At 41.2% G+C, this 18,561-nt stretch overlaps 1 protein-coding gene across 1 annotated transcript in view; it reads left to right on the top strand.

Annotated features, from left to right (window-relative positions):
• pcca (propionyl-CoA carboxylase subunit alpha) overlaps positions 1-11,563 on the top strand; it is a 37,177-nt gene extending 25,614 nt beyond the window's left edge. The window contains exons 14-23 of the mRNA XM_037688213.1: positions 900-974; positions 3,612-3,680; positions 3,787-3,862; positions 3,941-4,154; positions 4,510-4,612; positions 7,949-8,047; positions 8,150-8,203; positions 9,852-9,992; positions 10,297-10,374; positions 11,286-11,563. Of these exons, the coding sequence (XP_037544141.1) occupies positions 900-974; positions 3,612-3,680; positions 3,787-3,862; positions 3,941-4,154; positions 4,510-4,612; positions 7,949-8,047; positions 8,150-8,203; positions 9,852-9,992; positions 10,297-10,374; positions 11,286-11,354 (978 nt within the window). The 3' untranslated portion in view covers positions 11,355-11,563. The remainder of the gene's footprint in view (positions 1-899; positions 975-3,611; positions 3,681-3,786; positions 3,863-3,940; positions 4,155-4,509; positions 4,613-7,948; positions 8,048-8,149; positions 8,204-9,851; positions 9,993-10,296; positions 10,375-11,285) is intronic.
• The last annotated feature ends 6,998 nt before the right edge of the window (positions 11,564-18,561 follow it).

Below are 18,561 nucleotides of genomic sequence, written 5' to 3'. Positions count from 1 at the left end.
GGCGGCTGTGGCTGAGTGGTTAGAGCAGTCATTCTCCAATGCAAGAGTTGGGGGTTTGATTCCACCAGCAGTCACATGCTGAAGTGTCCCTGGGCAAGACACCAAACCCCTCATTGCCATCGATGTGTGTCCTATCGATGTATGAATGTGATAAAGCTCAGATTATTCTTTGTAAAAATATAGTAGAGAGTGCTGTATGAATGGGTAAATGAGGACACAGATTGTAAAGAGCTTTGAGTATCTCAATAAGATAGAAAGGTGCTAAAGGTACAGTCCATTCACCATTTACCGTAACAGTATTTAGAAGAGTACTCGTCATTCTTCTGTTTTATTTCAGAGGCAGATGCTTCTCTCTTGTTGATCAGTGTTGGATTAAAGTCTGGAGCACTGATGAAGAATGAGTTTCCATTAGTTTACAGCTGATCTCATTAGCTTCAAACTAATTAAATTACTTCAAATTTACGTCCACCTTTTGATACAACTATCCCCCACACAGTTTCCAATATCTCCAATTTATAATTTCATTTTTGTTGCTTTCATGTTTTTGAAAGTCAGACCAGATCAGATTCTGTCAGGTATTAAATGTACAACTTGAATCTGAAGGTTTATCTTCTGTGAATCAACTTTTTCAAAATAATCTCTCCATCAATAATGATAATATATTAGCATCTTGTAGCAAGTTTTGAGGCACTGTAACTATGTTTTATAACTAGAAACACCAGCTCAGCTCTGTCTTAACATCAGAAAAGAGCTGTTAATGTATGGATTTGACTAAACTAGTGCATCTACTAAGTAGAAAAGATTTTAAACCATTAAGATGTTCTGCTAAGACTACTGTTCTGGGATTAATAAACAAAGCGTCTCTGGTCATTTTTGTGTTTTGCTGTTTGTCTTGCTAGGATCCTTACAAGTCTTTTGGCCTTCCCTCCATTGGACGATTGTCTCAATACCATGAGCCACTAGACCTCAACAATGTAAGTGTGTGGGTGTGGAGGTGGGTGGGTGGGGGGCGGGGGGTCTCTCAGATAAATATCCAGAGAGAAAAAAGTCTTTAAAGTCTTTCTGTTACTTGGGAAGGCAAAAGGCTGGTGTAACATGCTTTTAGATCATCTCATTAATCTTTCAGGGAAGCTTGTGATCATCTCTCATCATGTTTCATCGTTTGATTTGTGCTGGTTTTTCAAATTTAGTTATCTCTCTGTGGAATGGACTTGATTGAAAAGACTAGTGCTCAGGTGGGCAATATTTTGTTTTCTCCAGAAGGTCATTTTGACTTGGTAAGATCAAAAAGGCCATAAATAAAGTGAAACTTGAGCAAAGTGTGCTACCTGCATGTTATCTGCAAAATAGACAAAGAAAAGATTGTGCACAATAAAATAAAGCTTTGTTGCATTTTTGTACATTGTTTAATGCTTTGTATGGAAATTCTTCCAGGCAGATATGTCAAATGTTTCTTTTTAGAGCTGATTTTTATTTTTTTAATCACCCAAAAAGCAAAAAGTGGGCAATAATGGTTTTGCTGTGTGTGTATATGCTTGTCTGCCTGTTAGCAAAATACCTCATGAACTACTAGACAGAAATACTCAGAAAGTAATTATTAATGTGCAACTAATGGAGTCAGTTTGATTCAAGATAACACATCCAGACAACTTTATTAAAAGATCCTCAGTCATCCAGGACATGGTAAATTCAAAAAAATTCAAGACAAAAACAACTGGATTTTATTTGTAACCGAAGACGTTTCGTTTCTCATCTGAGGAGCTTTCTCATTTCAAAGAACAGAGAGTGTGGGGTTCAAGTTATAAAGCTAGTTATAAAGTTATCTATCTTCCCTCAGCTTTGTAGCTTGAACCCCACTCTCCCTGTTCTTTGAATTGAGAAAGCTCCTCAGATGAGAAGTGAAACGTCTTCTGTTACAAATAAAGTCCAGTTGTTTTTGTCTTGAGCTTGTTTGAATTCATATTATTACTCATGATTACTGTATGGGGCCGAGACAGTGTAGAGGTAGGGCAGCCGGCCTGGGATCAGAAAGTCACGGTTCGACTTGTCGCCATGCCCACCTGCTGTGATGTCCCTGAACAAGACACCCAATCCCTGACTGCTCCCCGGGTGCTGCCCACTGCTCCACCTGGGTGTATCACTGGTGTGATGGGTTAAATGCAGAGAACTAATTTCGTCTTTGTATGAAAACATACAATGATGACAAGACATAGCACTTATATTTATAAAATATTGTCCAATTTTTAAATATTGAACTAAATTTTGGTATGGTGAAAATATTGGTTATTGAGTTATCCTCAGCTTATGTTCTGGGTGCTATGCATTGGACAACATCTTTTGGTGTCAACACAATTCAAGATCACCTTCACAGCTGATCAGACTTGAAGGACACACAAAGAGTAAGAACTCAGTCAAATTTAACAAATACTAGAGATCTACAACTGTTGGATAAAATAACTATCCTTTCATCCATCCATCCATTTTCTTCTGCTTGTCCGGGGGTCGGGTCACGGGGCAGCCTAAGCAGGGAGGCCCAGACTTCTCTCTCCCCAGCCACTTAGACCAGCTCCTCTGGGGAAATCTCAAGGCGTTCCCAGGCCAGCCGAGAAACATAGTCCCTCCAGCATGTCCTGGGTCTTCCTCTGGCTCTCCTCCTGGTGGGACGTGTCAGGAACACCTCACCAGGGAGGCGTCCTAACTACATGCCACTCTCAGCTGACTCCTCTCGATGTGGAGAGGAAACTATCCTTTCATCATCTTTTTACTCAAATAAGCCACTCTGAGGACACGAGAAGATTTTTAAACTGGTCTTTATTTGCAAGGGTAGACAGTCACGGGAATTTTTTACAGGTGTACAAAAGTTACATGCCTTTAGCCTTGTGAGTGAGAATCTGCTACGGACAGTATAAAGAAGTGCTTTTATAAAAATTGTCAGACAGACACTGATGACCTCGGTCAGCTTTCAGAAGGCCTTGGAGTTCACCAGGTCTGCAGGCTCCGTGCTCCTCAGAGAGAAGCCTGCAGGCACACAAAGCAACTCAAACTCACATGCATTAGTTTAACATCAGTTAGCCATCTGTAATATTTACCCAGGTTCCCTTGACAACAGCCAGGCCACATTTTACATGGTGTTGGGTTGTACCTGAGATGAATTTTGAATTTTGAACACATTAGGAGACTGCACCAGATTGTCCATAACTTTTTTCAAGATTTGACCAAAATGGCTTCAACGCCATCATTTGTCAACAGAGCGTGACGTGAAAGATAATTCAGACATCAACTCTGGATTTAAAAATGAGCAACAACTTGTCTTTTTTCATCATGTAATTCTTTGTCTATATTTGTAGCTTCAAAGCTTTAAGGAATGCTTCAGCCTGTTTTCTGGTTAAGCTCTCTCATTTGTGAACTGATAAACCTTGTGTTCACTTTGCTCAAGTTATTTTGGTTGTCCTGGTTTTTATTCATTTCTAGTTATTTTCTCTTTGTATCATTATGTCGGGGGGCAGCTTGAGACAGCTCGTAGGGCCTTTTCTGGTCCTCGGGCCTTTTTTTCCCAGTAAATTGTGTTTTTCCAACATGAACCTTGACTGGTCTGCTCCACACTCTGTCAGGTGCGTGTGGACAGTGGCATTGAAGAAGGAAGTGACATCAGCATCTACTACGATCCCATGATCTCCAAGGTGAGCAAAATCTAATTTAATTTACATTTGGTAATAGAAAGAAAACGGATTTCTACATTTAAAATTCTGTCGTTCTACAGTAATTTGATCTAGTTTGTGTTTGTAGTTGGTTACCTATGGAGCTACACGAGCTGAAGCTCTTGCCAGGATGGAGGATGCTCTGGATAATTATGTGATCAGAGGTAGAAGAGCAGAAATGAAAGAGAAGCTCCTGCAGACAGTTTTCTCTCTCTAACACAGGTCGGGCTTCTCCTTCTCAGGTGTAACCCACAATATTCCACTTCTGAGGGAAATCATCACCCATCCTCGATTTATCTCTGGTGACATCAACACCAGCTTCCTGCCTGAGGTTTACCCTGACGGCTTCAAAGGTCACCAGCTGGACGCAGACGGTCGCAGGGAGCTGCTGGCCTCAGCAGCTGCACTCCACATCACCTCACAGCTCCGTTCACAGAAGCTCCTGGGCAACCTGAGGTAAAGATGCCCACTCAGTGAGGCAGTGTTGAGCTAGGGGTGGCTGTGGTGTAGAGGGAGGGCAGCTGGCTTGGGACCAGAATGTCACAAGTTCAACTCACCGCCATGCCCAAATGTTGTGGTGTCCTTGAGCAAGACACTAATTGCTAACTACTCCTCCTCCTCCTCCTCCTCCTCCTCATTATTATTATTATTATTATTATTATTATTAATCATCTTCTTCAGAGGTGTGGTTCTCATTGAACAGTGTTTTCTGCAGTAATTTCCTTGAACTAATCGTCTGTAAGGTGATTTGCAGCAGGACCAGCAGCTGTGGTGTTTAGCTGCTGCTGATAAACATGAAGCTGTGTTTCAGGCTGTCTCCAGCTCCTGTGGAAAGCAGCCGCTGGCAGCTGTGTGTGGAGCTGGGCGAGGGACGCCATGACATAGACATTACCAAAGCAGGAAACATTTATACTGTGAGTTTTACTTTACGTCCTCAATCTTTTTATTTATTTTTATGAAGTGCAAAGTCTATTGTTGCTTTGCACAAGCTTTTTTTTTGTTTTGATTCAACCTTTATTTAAACCGATAAATCACACTGAGCCTCAAAGACTCATTTACAAGTGAGACCTGTTTAGACGGACAAAAAGTAATGAAAGTGACACATGTCTAGGATTTGGAGACAAAAAAATCCTTTCAAACTTCTTCTCCTTGACCGAGGAGAAAGACCGTGATATTGAAAAAAAACACCCCGTACATAGTGACAGATATTCTGCAGGGGAGGGGAGATGACAAGAGCAGTGAGCGTGTCCAAGGACACTCCAGAGGCACTGCAGGAGTTCTGATAAGAATGGTACAATCAGTCAGTTCCCTCTGGTGAGATCTGTAAACGCTCATGTGCCGAGGTCAACCTGGAACAGCTCCAGAGAGAACCCGAGAACCCTGAAATGATGACACAGGGTTTAGTCAGCCAGGTCCCTCTGATAGGTCCGCAGACTTCCTCGATGGAAGGGGAAGAGAGGAGGCAGAGCATCGATTTACATGGCCTCCAGGCAAATTGAGATAATGTGACCAGTCAAGGCCAGCCAGGGAGCCAAATTCATATAAGCAGCAATTGTTTTGGGAACAGGCAGAACTTTACTGATTCATGTCTGCCTTGAGTCTTTGCTGGTCCTCTCGAATCCCAAACATCCAAATTAAGTGGACAGAGGCAGGCAGTCTGACCAGGGCCAAATTTGCTGCAGACGACTTCCTTGTTTGTTGATCGACCAGGAACCAGCTGAATCCAAAAAGCAGGAAGCCAGTTATCATAAACCAAATTTTATATATATATATATATATATATATATATGCATCCTTGTTGCTTGTTCTCATCGAGAAAATTTTATCAATTACGTTGAGACCAACTGACCAGATCCATAGCAAAAATTTACGGTTCGGAAGATATGTAGAGAGAGGCTCTGAAGCTGTTTCACAGACAGGACAGAGTAAAAACAAAGAGGAGGAGGGAGAGGAGGGGGAAAGTGTCCGCCCTTGACAGGAGCAAGTGGTGAATGCTGTAAGCTATAAGATTTATTCATGCATATTCATTTTCTTGTAGAAAATTATTTCATATAAAAGTACTTTTTTCCTGACTTGCCCTCGACGATGACGGATGCTTTTCTTCCCCCTCCTGCGGTCCTCCTGCTTTTACTCTTTGTCCTGTGTATCAGAGCCGCTCATACACATCTTCCGAATCATAAATTATTATGGATCTGGTCAGCTGGTCTCTCAACTCAATTGATAAAATTTTATCAACAAGGAGACAGGGTGCAGGAGAACCCTCATGCCCCGAAGGGACACATGCAGCTGGATATGTCATGGATTCCTGGAGTGTGTGGAAGATGATGTGTCTGTCTGTATTGTCTGTTGAGGACATAGAAGACGCGTACATAATTGGATTTATGATAACAGGGTTTCTGCTTTTTGGAATCGGAGGATACCTGGGATATCGACTAATTGGGAAGATGTCTGCAGCAGTTTCGGCAATCGTAAAGCTGCCTGCCTTATGTGACAGATTAATCTGTGCTTCGAGCGCTCAGACTCATATGTTTTGCAAACTGAACCATAAGCTGAACGTGATTTTTGAGAATCCTGGACCACTAGCAGCTCCTAGGACTCGCCGGCATGAAGGAATCGACCTTGGAGAAGGCTGACAAGGACGGACCGGTGGAATGTCCACAAATCTGACTGTTTGGATTCACCATTGAGTGAACCAGCAGAATTGAAGGCAGACATGAAATCAGTAGAGTCAGCCTGTCCAAAGCGATTATTTTTCTGACTCTGGCCTCCCCGCTGGCCTTGGATAGGCCAACTTAGCTCAGATTGCTCCTGGGGGAGTGGTGGTGCAGAGGTTAGAAGATGGGCCTGTGATCGGAAAGTTGCAGGTTCAACTCCCAGTACCGTCAACATCAAAATGTGGGTGAAAAAGGTGAAACACCCACACCAGCCTCTACCCTCATTTGCCCCACTCTGGGCCCCTGAGCAAGGCCATTAACCCCCACCATCTGCTCCCTAAACAGGTCTCTCTTGAAAATGAGTTCATGTGACTCATTGAGACTACCTGTATAAATAAAGGGTAAATGAAACGAAAAAAAATGCTCCTGGTGGATACATAAATTAAGAAACTCCACTCCTCCACACCTGAGAACATCTGTGGACACTTATTATTAGCTATGTTTACATGGACATAAATAATGGGCTCAAACGGCCGTTCGGAATAAAAACGCGTCATGTAAACACCCTGTTCGGGTTATTATTTGTTTATTCAGCGTGATCCGAAATAATTTGTGATCAGAACGAAACGGGTGGTTTACGCAGATTCATAACCCGAACGGTACACATGTAAACAATCGATCTGTTCATTTTTATCTGATGGTGAAAAACTGACCTGACTGCGCATGTGTGACTTTGCCATTTCTGCCTGGCTAATGCTAATAATATTAGCATGTCGAGGAAGTAAAACTGGTCGGTGAGCGACATCATTTCTACTAGAAACTCTGAAAGAGCTCAAAATGATCTGTATCACCTGTAGCTCAGTCAGGGAGTGCAGTAACATCTCCACCGTCATTAAAACCTGTCGCGGGTCCATTTTGGGCGCTCAGGTTTGTTTACGTTCATCTTGGAGGTAGAACTTCTTCTTCTACGTTTTTTTTAAGGCGAGTTTATCACTCTGCTCATGTCAGTACTTCTGTTCAGAACAAAGCCAGCTGCATGTAAACGCTCGTCATGAACAGATTGTGCCCATGTAAACAATACATTTGAATTATTTAATCTGAAAACATTTCAATCCAGTAAAAAAAGAGAGATCTTTTTTTAAATATCGTCTCTCCTCATGTTCTCTTCCCCTCTTCTTATCTAAGTGATAAGAGCAGCGCTTCATGGAATCTGCAGCTTCGGTACACTTCCGTCTACCCTTCAGATGGCTGTACAGAACGTATTTTCACTGTACCTAACTGTGCAATGACAATAAAGTTTATTCTGATTTAGTTATTTTTGGTTTTAATGCTGTGATGTTTATGACCAAAGACTAAAGTGAAACATTGAAAGTGGTGGTTTATAAAACCTATAATAATGTTGGAGCTAAAACCTTCCTCTTCTTTCTGTTTAATATTAATTAGTTTTTGTGGAAATATCCACACATTTTTATCCAATCTTTGGTTTTGAATGAAACTAAAATAGCTCAAAGTTAAAGCAGTCTGCTGTAGAAGTTGAAACAGAATTAGCTATCAGTAGTTTAGACATTATGGGATGGAATATGTTTGTGTCTGCAGGTGGGGGTGGATGGAGAGACGGTTGAGGTGAGTGGACAGTGGAACCTGGCGTCCCCTCTGCATGCACTAACTATCAATGGCACACAGAGGATGCTTCAGGTAAGACATGCAGGTTCTTGATCAGACATATTTCTTTATTTACAAAGATCCGACTGGATCAAAATGAAACTGTTTCTAAAAACATTTTGTCTTTTTGTTTAGTGTCTGTCCAGAGAGGCCTCAGGCCTGATTGTTCTCCAGTACATGGGTACATTGGTAAGTCTGGATGTTTACACTCAGGCATTATGCAGTTTACTGGAGATCTTATTACTGACAGTGAACATGGGTGCACGAGCCGGCTCACAAATCAGGAACAGAAAATATTCTCTGATTTACCGAGTTTAGAAATATAAATGTATGTTTTTAAAACCATTCTAACAACTAGACACAATTACCGTACTTTCCGCCGTACATGTCCCTCCCACGTATAAGTCACATCAGTCCAAATATGTCTAAAAAGTGGAAAAAACAAATACGTTGCTTCACCGTATAAGTCGTATCTATTATGCGTCACCGCTGACAACCCGGAAACGTGTCGCCGGTGTTGTGCCAAAAATCAGTTGGCTGCCAAATGGTGGCCGGGGGAGCGTGCACGGGAGAGCTTTAACAAGAAAGAAACAAGATTAACATTTAAAAATGATTATTTGTTTGCTCGAAATTATAGCAAAGGTGTGTCTCTGAACTTTTCCTTAATAAATGCACTTTACTGGTCAAATCAGCTGCATTTCTCCTGGGCGGCGCAGAGAAATGAAGCTGATTTGACATTTGCTTCAGGAGTTACAGAGCAAGTTGAAGCTGGCTTGGTATGGCAAGCCAAGTGTCTCATTAATAGCCACCTTTACCTATTAGAGACTCTTGGCTTGCCATATTAGTCGAGTTCCCTCTAGTGGCTGAAAATGGTAGTGTTCAATATTTTCCATGTCAGAATGAATGAAACCGTCAGATCTCAGTCAAAAATTGGGTTATAAATATTGGAGGAGAAAAAAAAAACATGAATACATCGCTTCGCTGTATAAATCACAGGACTTGCAAATTCATGCAAAAAGGTGCAATTTATATGGCGACAAATATGGCATGTGCATTATATACAAGATATTATTTATCAATTTGACAATATTTTATTTTATTTTTCCTGGTACCTCATCGTGATAATGACTGAACTTCTTTCAACAGTGAAACTGGTTTTTAGAGGTAGTTTGAAACCCGTAGGTGACTTCTACCTCATTTTACCTGTTTGGACCAGCAGCACAGATAAACATTGTACCAGCTCTCTAGCTTTGTATCGCCTGTTTGTTTCCTTCTACTTTTAAGGCACTAAAGCTGTCATGATATTTTTTTAACACAGTGTTTTTCCAGTTTATATTTCATAATGCTGAAATGCCCACGCCACACCACTAGGTGGTGAGAACATCCACACTAATATTTTTAAAGATAGCAGAAGAGCAATTTTAATCTGGTTTAATATTTTCTCAAAACGATTCTAGCTTGATGATGGTGAACATGCACAAATTAGACTCGAGTCCACATAGTGCACCAAAAACACGTTTGTTTTATTTTTGATCTCAGTAACCTTCATTCGCTTGTGGACAGAAAGCAAAGCTGCAGTATTTAACAGAGCCTGAGGGTGAAAACATTTGATTTATTTATTTCAAACAAGAAGTTTAAAAATATGTACAGGGAGAGAAAAATAACAAATAAAGATTATAAATATAAAACCAAAGCAAAATACTTTTAAATACAGCTTTACCTTTAGTTTATATGTCCAAAATTTGAATCACAGATGTACTGGGACAAGTTTATATATGTGTATTTATATATAAATATTATACATCTATGTGTTTTTCTTATTTTTTGTTTTCTGTAGTTTAAGGTTCGTATTTTATCCAAGTTGGCTTCAGAGTTGAACTCCTACATGCCGGAGAAAGTTGCAGAGGACACCAGCAGCATCCTGCGTTCTCCCATGCCAGGGACGGTTGTGGCTGTGTCTGTAAAGCCTGGAGATACGGTAAAATATCCCAACATCGATGATTACAGCACATTTCTAGGTGAAGAACATCCTACTAGCCTGTAGTCATTACTACTGTAATTACTCCCACGTTATCTGTTACATGTTCTCAAATAAAAGAGCAAGCCTATAATCTGTGTAAGATTACCAGCTCAGAAATATATTTCAGTGTAGAGACGAGTAAAAGCACGTCCAGTCAGTTATCGTAGTGTTGTGTAGATTCTCAGACATCCAGGACATGGTCAGTCAGATTATTTCAGTTGAACTCTTAAGCCATTGAACTGATGCCCTCTTGTCCTTGTAGGTTGCAGAAGGTCAGGAGATCTGTGTGATTGAAGCCATGAAGATGCAGAACAGTTTAACGGCTGTCAAACAAGCAAAGGTAACAAGAGGAAAAATGTAATTTCTTATTTACTGGGACTAATGGTTTCACCTCTTCTGCTGAGGTGGAAGAAACACTAAAACCAACAGTTAGGTTTCATGGAAGAGTGGTAAGACAAAAAAAAGAATAAAAATAAGGCAGACTATTTGATATTTGCTGGAGACTCCCCAAATGTGGACAAAGATGCTGTGGTCAGATGAGACTAAAACTGAAACTAAAACTGACCATCCCTACTGTGAAACGTGGTGGTGGCAGCATCATGCTGAGGGGATGCTTCTCATCAGCAGAGGCAGGGAAACCTGTCCAGGTTGAACAAGGCAGATGAAGCAAAATGTAGAGGAATATTTTAGAGAAACCTGTTTGAGTCCTTCAAAGATTTGAAGCTGGAACAAAGTTCACCTTCCAGCAGGACGATGACTCTAAACGCACCGCTGAAGAAACCCTCGAGTGGTTTAAGGAGAACCAGATGTGCCCTGGAATGATCCAGTTAAAGTCCAGACCTCAGTCCAATTGAGAATCGTTTGTATTAAAGATTGCTGGACTCCAGCAGCACCTGTCCAACATTAAGGATCTGGAGCAGTTTGGTCATGAAGAATGGGGGAAAAAAACTCCAGAGACCAGATGGACCAAGAACATGAAGACATACCTGAAGAGACTTGCGGCATTTGTTAAAATGATTAATACCAGTTTTGTTCCCCATTTAACTCCATTAATCAGGGGTATTTTTGTAGATTTATTACTTACAATAAAATTAAAAATGCATATAAATTCCAGGTCGAAAGGCAATAAAATAGAAAGAATTTATGAAGATTGTTTTCCCAATAAAGCTGAGGTCTTTATCGAGTTTTCCACAGAGGATTACTAATTAACTTATAAAAGTTTAAATCTGTGTGTGTGTCCTCTTCCTCCAGGTCAAGAGTGTCCACTGTAAGCCCGGAGAAACCGTGGGAGAGGGAGATCTACTGGTGGAGCTGGAATAAAACAGAGCTTCCATGTGGGACTTCAGCTCCACAGGACAGAGCAGGACCCGCTTTCATCAACAGACTGGACTTGTTTTTCCAGCTGTCCGGCAGTTGTGGTCCACCAGTTCATGATGGAGACTCAGAGCAAAGATGCTGGACTTCTCAGACTCCCTTATGTGTCTTATCTGTCGTATTTCTCTTCTGATTGTAGTAGTTTTATAAAGAATTCTCTTCACGTTCACTGACAAATACATTTAGATTTTTGTCACTTGCTGCTAGTTTTGGTTTGAAACTTCAGTTTTCAGCCAACTCATGGACCAGAACTGCAGTATGAGTAAATCAAACACCAGACTGGAGCATGTGTGGACTTGCAGCAATTTCCTACAAAATCTACTCAAGGTTGAATAGGAAGGAAACTGCTGTGGTTTGAAGTTCACAGATTTACAGTAGTTTCTATTTCTTTGGGGATTTGTAAGTGCTTATTAGGATTTAGTAAGGACATGTCCAAGGTGTACCTCGTCTTTCACCCAATGACCCCTGGAGACGGGAACCAGCTCCCTGTGACCCTGAACAGAGTCAAGCCGGTAAATTAAACAGATGGATAGACAAATTTACCAAAAGAACATTAATTCAGCTCAGCTTTATTTTTATAGCTCTTTAAAAATGCAAGTGTTTAAAGCAAATCATTTATGCTCTCACATCCATCCATCCATCCATCCATCCATTTTCTTTACCTGTTTATTCCATTTTGGGTCACGGGGGTCGCTGGTGCCCATGTCCAGCAATCACTGTGCGAGGGGCGGGGGACACCCTGGACGGGTCGCAAGTCCATCACAGGGACACATAGAGACAAACAACCATTCACTCTCTCACTCACACCTAGGGACAATTTAGAGCCACCAATCAGCCTAACATGCATGTTTTTGGTCTGTGGGAGGAAACCGGAGTACCCGGAGATAATTATGCTCTCACATGATTGTGGAAATTTTAAACCACAACTTTGCATCACGTGGCAGTTTGCAGACATTAGTTTGTGTGCAGCTCCTTAAAGTCCCACCGCAGCATTTTATCTAGGTTGAGGTTCATTTTATTTGGTCATCTTGTAGATTTGCTGCTGTTTGGGATCATGAGCTGATTTATTATGATGCGGTTTGGTTCCGTCTGTGGTTCTCAAACTTTCATCACAAGTATGACGCCTGAAATAAATATACATTCAAACAGTAGAACATGCTTTCACGCCTGTATTCATGTCTGACACATGGTCTAGCCTCTGATCAAAGTAAGATGTAATGGTCCCAGGTGTTGCACAGAACACCACACACTACAGTCCTGACTTTTGTTCTCAACTAAATACAGATTTAAGATGACGAGTCAAATTCCCTGTTTCAGACGTCACTGGCACAGTTCACAGCAGTTTCCACTGGGTTTCTTAAAATGGTGTCCATATATTTACTTTTGAATTACTGCAATTTGAAGTCAGAATTATAATTTGATTAAACTATTCATCTGCCTTTTATATTTATAACCTATTCATCTTGTGAACAGCTGATACCAGAATTTCTTCCAAGTATCACTAGTAGAGGGATCCTGAGTACCACAGCTAGTACTTGTACCAGAGTTTGAGAGCCATGACTGTTTGATCTTTTATCACCGAAATAGTTAATAAAGACTTTTAACCTTCCCAGACTGGTGGACAGCAACTGTTGCTTCTCCAATGTCTCTTTTCTCTGACATTTTAATGCACTTATGCTCCAAACTGCCAAAAAACAACTCTTGCTTCACACTGATGATCCGTTAATAAATACATTTGATCAGCAGCACCTGGCTGCTAGGAGCAAGACTAGAGTTACACATTGACCTCGTTTCCACACACACATTTTCCATTTACTTTTGTTTTTGTTGAATAAACGATGATGTAATGGTTTCATTTGTCTTTGAGGTTGAGATTTGAATCATATTTGAACAAACTATTTTATCATGTCTTTACATGAACAGTTGAGCATGTTGTTTCATGTCTGACAATGGACAGGTGTCTATACCGGTATATATTGAATTGAACTGAATTTGGATTTGTAACTCGAGATCATAAGAACTTCTATACAACTAATTATCTACCTCTCATGGCGAACCTTAAGCAGGACGTTGCTAGATGGCAATCCCTGCCTCACACTCTAGGGATCAGAATAAACTAAAACCTAAGTTTCTATACCCGTTTCAAAAGCTGCCAGTTTTCCTTACTAAATCATTCTTTACCAATATCCTGATGCATGCTCAATAATCCAGGTAGAAAAATCTAAAAAAGTCATCTCCAGGCCAGCGGTCACTCAGGGATGAAGATGTGCACATCCTGGATAGAGAGGAGCGATGGTTTGAGAGAGGAGTAAAGGAGGCCATCTTTGTGAAAAGAAATCGTCCATCATTAAACAGGGGTGGAGGCCTACGTGTTCAACTGTCCCCCTCTTCCAATGCTGTGATTGCTAGTATCACTCAGCCCTCTGTGAATAGTACACAGCCATCAGTGTGCTAACGATCCATTGTTAGGCTGATGGTCCTTCTTGAGCATGTGATCAGCTGGTTTTGGTTGTCAGCAGCAAAACTGGTTGATCCACTCTGAGAAGGTGCTATTTAAGAGACTGAGCTGAATACAGCACCTCAGACTGAAGAAGTCTCTCGGACGAGAGACGAAACGTTTCTACATTTTTTGTTGTTTTGCTTTGTTTTGGTTTTTTTTGAATGTCCAGAGGACCAGATTGAACTTTTTTAGATTCTTTACCAATCTGAACAATCAGATATCAGTCCAACATTTTTCAGTCAGGTCATCTGGACAGTTTCTTTTTTTGTGCTGAAATGTTTTGCCTTTGATCCGGAAGGCTTCATCAGTCAAGGAAACACACAACAAAACTGATTCTTCCCCCAACAGCTTAATCCAAAGTGGAACAAACCAGTTTTGTTGGTGCTAAGATGGTCTCTTTGGTATGCCCCTGCCTCTATTGCCGGCCCTCTTCCTTGCTGACAGTCATGTCAAACTAGTTGAAAACTGGTTGAAAAATCAGATATAAGTGTTGGTATTTGGAATAAAAATCATCCATGGTATGCCAAGAGGGTCTTACACCTGCCCCACAGACTTGGAGGCATATGTGGCTTCCTAACGTTATGCATACTGGGCAGCTAATATCAGAGCTCTTCTGTTCTGGTTGGATAAGAATACACCTCCCAGTTGGGTGGCCTTGGAAAGGGCCTCAGTTAGATCCAGCTCCTCCTCTGCATTACTCTGCTTTTGGCTGCCCTTTAAATAATATCAACCCACTTCTAACCCAAGTGTGATCTGGGCAGTAAAGATTTGGAATCAGTTCAGGAGTGTATTTAACTCTGCAGAATTACTGTTTTTGGCACTTGTGTCAAATACTCATATGTTTACTCCCTCAGTAGATGATACAACTTTTGAAACCTGGGTCTTGAGGGGAGTGCATTCACTGTGTGGTCTCTGTGTTGATGGTAGATTTGTCTCTTTTGAGCAGCTGGTACAGAAGTTTAATATCCACAAGTCACAGTTTTTCAGATATCTGCAGCTGAGTCATTTTGTGAGATCTAACTGATTGTTTTCCATTGTACCCCTCTAAACATTTTGTGGCTAAGATTTTGGAGTGGGGCCCAAGTGAGTCCTTGGCAAGATTTATACACTGCTCAGTTCATACCATGAGTCCAGTTTGGACTCCCTTAAACTGAAATAGGAAACAGACTTGGAGGAATCCATATCAGACCCATCTGGAGAAGGATTATTAAGAACATCCTGATGCATGCTCAATAATCCAGGTAGAAAAATCTAAAAAAAAGTTAAATCTGGTTCTCTCAAAAAAAACTAAACAGCCTCTGGCCATAAGGATGGACCAGCACAGAAGAGCAACATTACCAGACCAGGACTCTGCGGTCTACACACATCTCCAGGCCAGCGGTCACTCTTTCAGGGATGAAGATGTTCACAACCTGGATAGAGAGGAACGATGGTTTGAGAGAGGAGTAAAGGAGGCCATCTTTGTGAAAAGAAATCGTCCATCATTACAGTGCCTTGCGAAAGTATTCGGCCCCCTTGAACTTTTCAACCTTTTGCCACATTTCAGGCTACAAACATAAAGATATAAAATTTTATTTTTTTGTGAAGAGTCAACAAGTGGGACACAATCATGAAGTAGAATGAAATTTACTGGATGTGTCAAACTTTTTTAACAAATAAACAACTGAAAAGTGGGGCGTGCAATATTATTGGGCCCCTTTACTTTCAGTGCAGCAAACTCACTCCAGAAGTTCAGTGAGGATCTATGAATTATCCAATGTTGTCCCAAATGACTGATGATGATAAATAGAATCCACCTGTGTGTAATCAAGTCTCCGTATAAATGCACCTGCTCTGTGATAGTCTCGGGGTTCTGTTCAAAGTGCAGAGAGCATCATGAAGACCAAGGAACAGACCAGGCAGGTCCGAGATACTGTTGTGGAGAAATTTAAAGCCGGATTTGGATACAAAAAGATTTCCCAAGCTTTAAACATCCCAAGGAGCACTGTGCAAGCAATCATATTGAAATGGAAGGAGTATCAGACCACTGCAAATCTACCAAGACTGGCCGTCCCTCTAAACTTTCATCTCGAACAAGGAGAAGACTGATCAGAGATGCAGCCAAGAGGCCCATGATCACTCTGGATGAACTGCAGAGATCTGCAGCTGAGGTGGGAGAGTCTGTCCATAGGACAACAATCAGTCGTACACTGCACAAATCTGGCCTTTATGGAAGAGTGGCAAGAAGAAAGCCATTTCTCAAAGATGTCCATAAAAAGTGTTGTTTAAAGTTTGCAACAAGCACCTGGGAGACACACAAAACATGTGGAAGAAGGTGCTCTGCTCACATGAAACCAAAATCCAACTGTTTGGCCACAATGCAAAACGATATGTTTGGCGTAAAAGCAACTCAGCTCATCACCCTGAACACACCATCCCCACTGTCAAACATGGTGGTGGCAGCATTATGGTTTGGGCCTGTTTTCATCAGCAGGGACAGGGAAGATGGTCAGAATTGATGGGAAGATGGATGGGGCCAAATACAGGACCATTCTGGAAGAAAACCTGTTTGAGTCTGCAAGAGACCTGAGACTGGGACGGAGATTTATCTTCCAACAAGACAATGATCCAAAACATAAACCAAATCTACAATGGAATGGTTCACAAATAAACGTATCCAGGTGTTGGAATGACCAAGTCAAAGTCCAGACCTGAATCCAATCGAGAATCTGTGGAAAGAGCTGAAGACAGCTGTTCACAAACGCTCTCCATCCAACCTCACTGAGCTCGAGCTGTTTTGCAGGAAGAATGGGCAAGAATTTCAGTTCCTCCGTGTGCAAAACTGATAGAGACAAACCCCAAGAGACTTGCAGCTGGAACTGCAGCAAAAGGCGGCGCTACAAAGTATTAACGCAAGGGGGCCGAATAATATTGCACGCCCCACTTTTCAGTTTTTTATTTGTTAAAAAAGTTTGACACATCCAATAAATTTCATTCCACTTCACGATTGTGTCCCACTTGTTGTTGATTCTTCACAAAAAATTTAAATTTTATTTCTTTATGTTTGAAGCCTGAAATGTGGCAAAAGGTTGAAAAGTTCAAGGGGGCCGAATACTTTCGCAAGGCACTGTAAACAGGGGTGGAGGCCTCTGGGTTTAACTGTCCCCCTCTTACACTGCTGTGATTGCTAGTATCACTCAGCCCTCTGTGAATAGTAAACAGCCATCAGTGTGCTAATGATCCATTGTTAGGCTGATGGTCCTTCTTGACCATGTGAGCAGCTGGTTTTGGTTGTCAGCAGCAAAACTGGTTGATCCACTCTGAGAAGGTGCTATTTAAGAGACTGAGCTGAATACAGCACCTCAGACTGAAGAAGTCTTTCGGATGAGAGACGAAACGTTTCTACATTTTTTTGTTGTTTTGTTTATATGAATGTCCAGAGGACCAGATTTAACTTTTTTAGATTATTAAGAACATTTACTCATCCTCAATCTGTCTGAGACATGCTGTAATTCAATTATTTGTAGTGCACTGGCTGCACTTGTCCAAAGACAAGTTGTCCAATATCAAAGCCCAGTGCTAAATTTGAGCTGGATCCTGCTGAAACAGAATCCGGGTACTCTCTTATTTTGACAGGGTGCTTCTGGTAACTGTTTGCTTGGATCCAGCTTGGATCTGGTAACTCTCAGGCTTACTAATAATAAAGTTCTGAACAAATATGTCTGCCTTGAACGAATAAAACTTATGCTGTAACTGAAAATAATTACGTAAACACTAATTTTAACCACAGCATACAATCTGCCTCTTCAAGTGAAGCATTTCCACATTTACCCTTAAAGAAATCCACCCCTATCCACCCCTAAAAGAGTGAAGTGCTGAGCAGGCAGTCGTATGCAGGCCGGAGCCCACAAACAGTAGCAGGTCAGGTGCCTGGAAGTTTCACTTGTGGGGTTGGACAACAACGAGCAGGGATAGAGTCAGTCTCGAGACTGAGCCCGACTTACTGGACGGTTTTGTCAAGAAAGGGGGTGTGTGAGGGAGCTTGACAAAGGCAATGTTTACAAATGTAGGAAAACATAGGTGTTTAACAACCTGTAAAATAAACCAAAATGCAGGAAATCGAATCTACTTTATTAAAAATTTTCAGGGGGAGGACCCCCAGATCCCCACCCCAACCACCCCCCTCCCGGTGATAAGTAGCATTTAGAGGGTGTGAGAGTTAATGTAGTCATGTTTGACACTAACCAGGAAAACATCAGCGCAAAGCTTCAGGATGCAATCCACACAGGGCAGCTTCTCAAACACGTGGCCTGTGATCGGAAGGTTGCCGGTTCGACTCCCCAGATGGACCACATCTAAAATTCTAGAATTGCGCTGCTCAAGATGGCTGCATGCATACATTCATTCTGAGATATGACTTTTGAAAACTTTAATTCTTCTTTTCTTCTTTTTCTGGATGTAAATTTCTTTTTTTTTGGGGATGATTACTTCCACTGGTATCGGATACTGTGCAGATGGAAGGATTTTTACTGAAACCTTTTTACTTTTGGACATTTGTTGAGGCGTAACTATAACAAAAAACAAACAAACAAACAAAAACAAACAAAAACAAAACAAACAAACAAACAAAAAAAATATATATATATATATATATATATATATATATATATATAT

This window comes from Nematolebias whitei, chromosome 1 (assembly GCF_014905685.2).
Source record: "Nematolebias whitei isolate Nwh7 chromosome 1, NemWhi1, whole genome shotgun sequence".
NCBI classification, from domain to species: Eukaryota; Metazoa; Chordata; class Actinopteri; order Cyprinodontiformes; family Rivulidae; genus Nematolebias; species Nematolebias whitei.
The sequence above is the reverse complement of the archived record's forward strand: the minus strand, read 5'-3'. Positions and strand labels throughout refer to the sequence as shown.